The sequence below is a fragment of the Carlito syrichta genome, unplaced genomic scaffold, assembly GCF_000164805.1.
Source record: "Carlito syrichta isolate Samal-C Ts95f unplaced genomic scaffold, Tarsius_syrichta-2.0.1 Scaffold305460, whole genome shotgun sequence".
Taxonomy (NCBI): Eukaryota; Metazoa; Chordata; class Mammalia; order Primates; family Tarsiidae; genus Carlito; species Carlito syrichta.
Window position 1 is genome coordinate 40,491 of NW_007249556.1, and position 1,166 is coordinate 41,656.

The following is a 1,166-nucleotide window of genomic DNA, read 5'->3' on the forward strand; positions in this document are numbered from 1 at the left end:
CCTTGGTTCTCCGAGTGTTTTCAATGCCTTCTGTTTTATTTTTTTTTATTTTTTTTTTATTGAGTTGGAGTCTCACTCCGTCGCCCAGACTGGAGTGCAGTGGCATGCTCCCGGCCACCGCAGCCTCGACCGCTGGGCTCCGGCGATCCTTCCGCTCAGTCTTTCATGTAGCTGGAACTACAGGCGCGCGGTAACACGCCAGGCCAATTTTTGATTTATTATAGAGATGAGGTCTCGCCAAGTTGCCCGAGCGGGTTTCGAACCCGCCGGCTCGGGCAACCCACTCACCTCGCCCTCCCAAAGCGCTGGGATTACAGGCTGAGCCACCGAGCCCGGCCGCCTCTTGTTTTCTAGCGAGCGCAGGGGCCGCTCCCGATCCGACTCTCGGGCGCGGAGACCCGAGGTCATAGCCGAGGGTGCGGGCGTGGACGTGTCGGAGGAAATCCGAGGCCTTCCCTGCTCGAGGGTCCTAACAAAAGCCTCCAAACCAACTCGCGTTCTCGAATTCACCACGGCCCCTCTCGCCCTCCCCTCCCTGGGAAATTGACCACCCACCCGTGAAAGCTGTATCTCTCCCGTAGCCGGTTCTTTGGGGGACGCTGACTCCTATTTCAGCCACCCAACCAAAAAAGTCGCTCCGGGAGCATCTCCCGCCACGCCCGGACCCGCCCACCTCCGCTCGGGGCGGAAGGGAGTCCTGGCCCCGCCCCCCGGGATGCGCCGGCGGCCCCGCCCCCCTCCCGTCACTTCATTGGCTCTGGTGACCGGCCCCCCGAGCGTCGGCTCCCGATTGGTCGGCTCGGCCGCCGCTCTTTGCCGCTCCTGGGGCGCGGCGAGCGTGTCCACGCCACTTACGTCCGGACGCTCGGGAGGCCGTGATCACCGCCCAGACAGAAGGAGGCCGGCCGTGCGAGCAGCTGCTATGGTGCTGAGTTCCCCGGCAAAGCCGACCGAGCCGAGGCGGTCGCGGCCATGAAGGTGAGGGGCCGGTGGAGCCGGGCAGACCCTCCTCGCCTGTCCTATGCCGCCGGGGCATCCGAAGCGTTCTCCTTTCTTTCTGCCTCTGCGCCCACCCCGCCGGCATGTCGGAGAGCTCCGCCGAGAGGTCGCCCGCCCGGCTTCCAGGGCCCCGGCCGGCCTGGGACGGAGCGGCCTGGGGGGCTCCC

The 1,166-nt window shown here is 65.8% G+C and overlaps 1 protein-coding gene across 3 annotated transcripts in view; it reads left to right on the forward strand.

Moving 5' to 3' along the window:
• The first annotated feature begins 808 nt into the window (after window positions 1-808).
• The window catches only part of RNF34 (ring finger protein 34), a 20,965-nt gene continuing 20,607 nt past the window's right edge, over window positions 809-1,166 (forward strand). The window contains exon 1 of one of the 3 annotated variants that reach the window (XM_008061704.1): window positions 809-978. In XM_008061704.1, coding sequence (XP_008059895.1) covers window positions 973-978 — 6 coding nt within the window. In that variant the 5' untranslated portion in view covers window positions 809-972. The remainder of the gene's footprint in view (window positions 979-1,166) is intronic. The other 2 variants (XM_021714249.1, XM_021714248.1) reach the window with 2 other exon arrangements.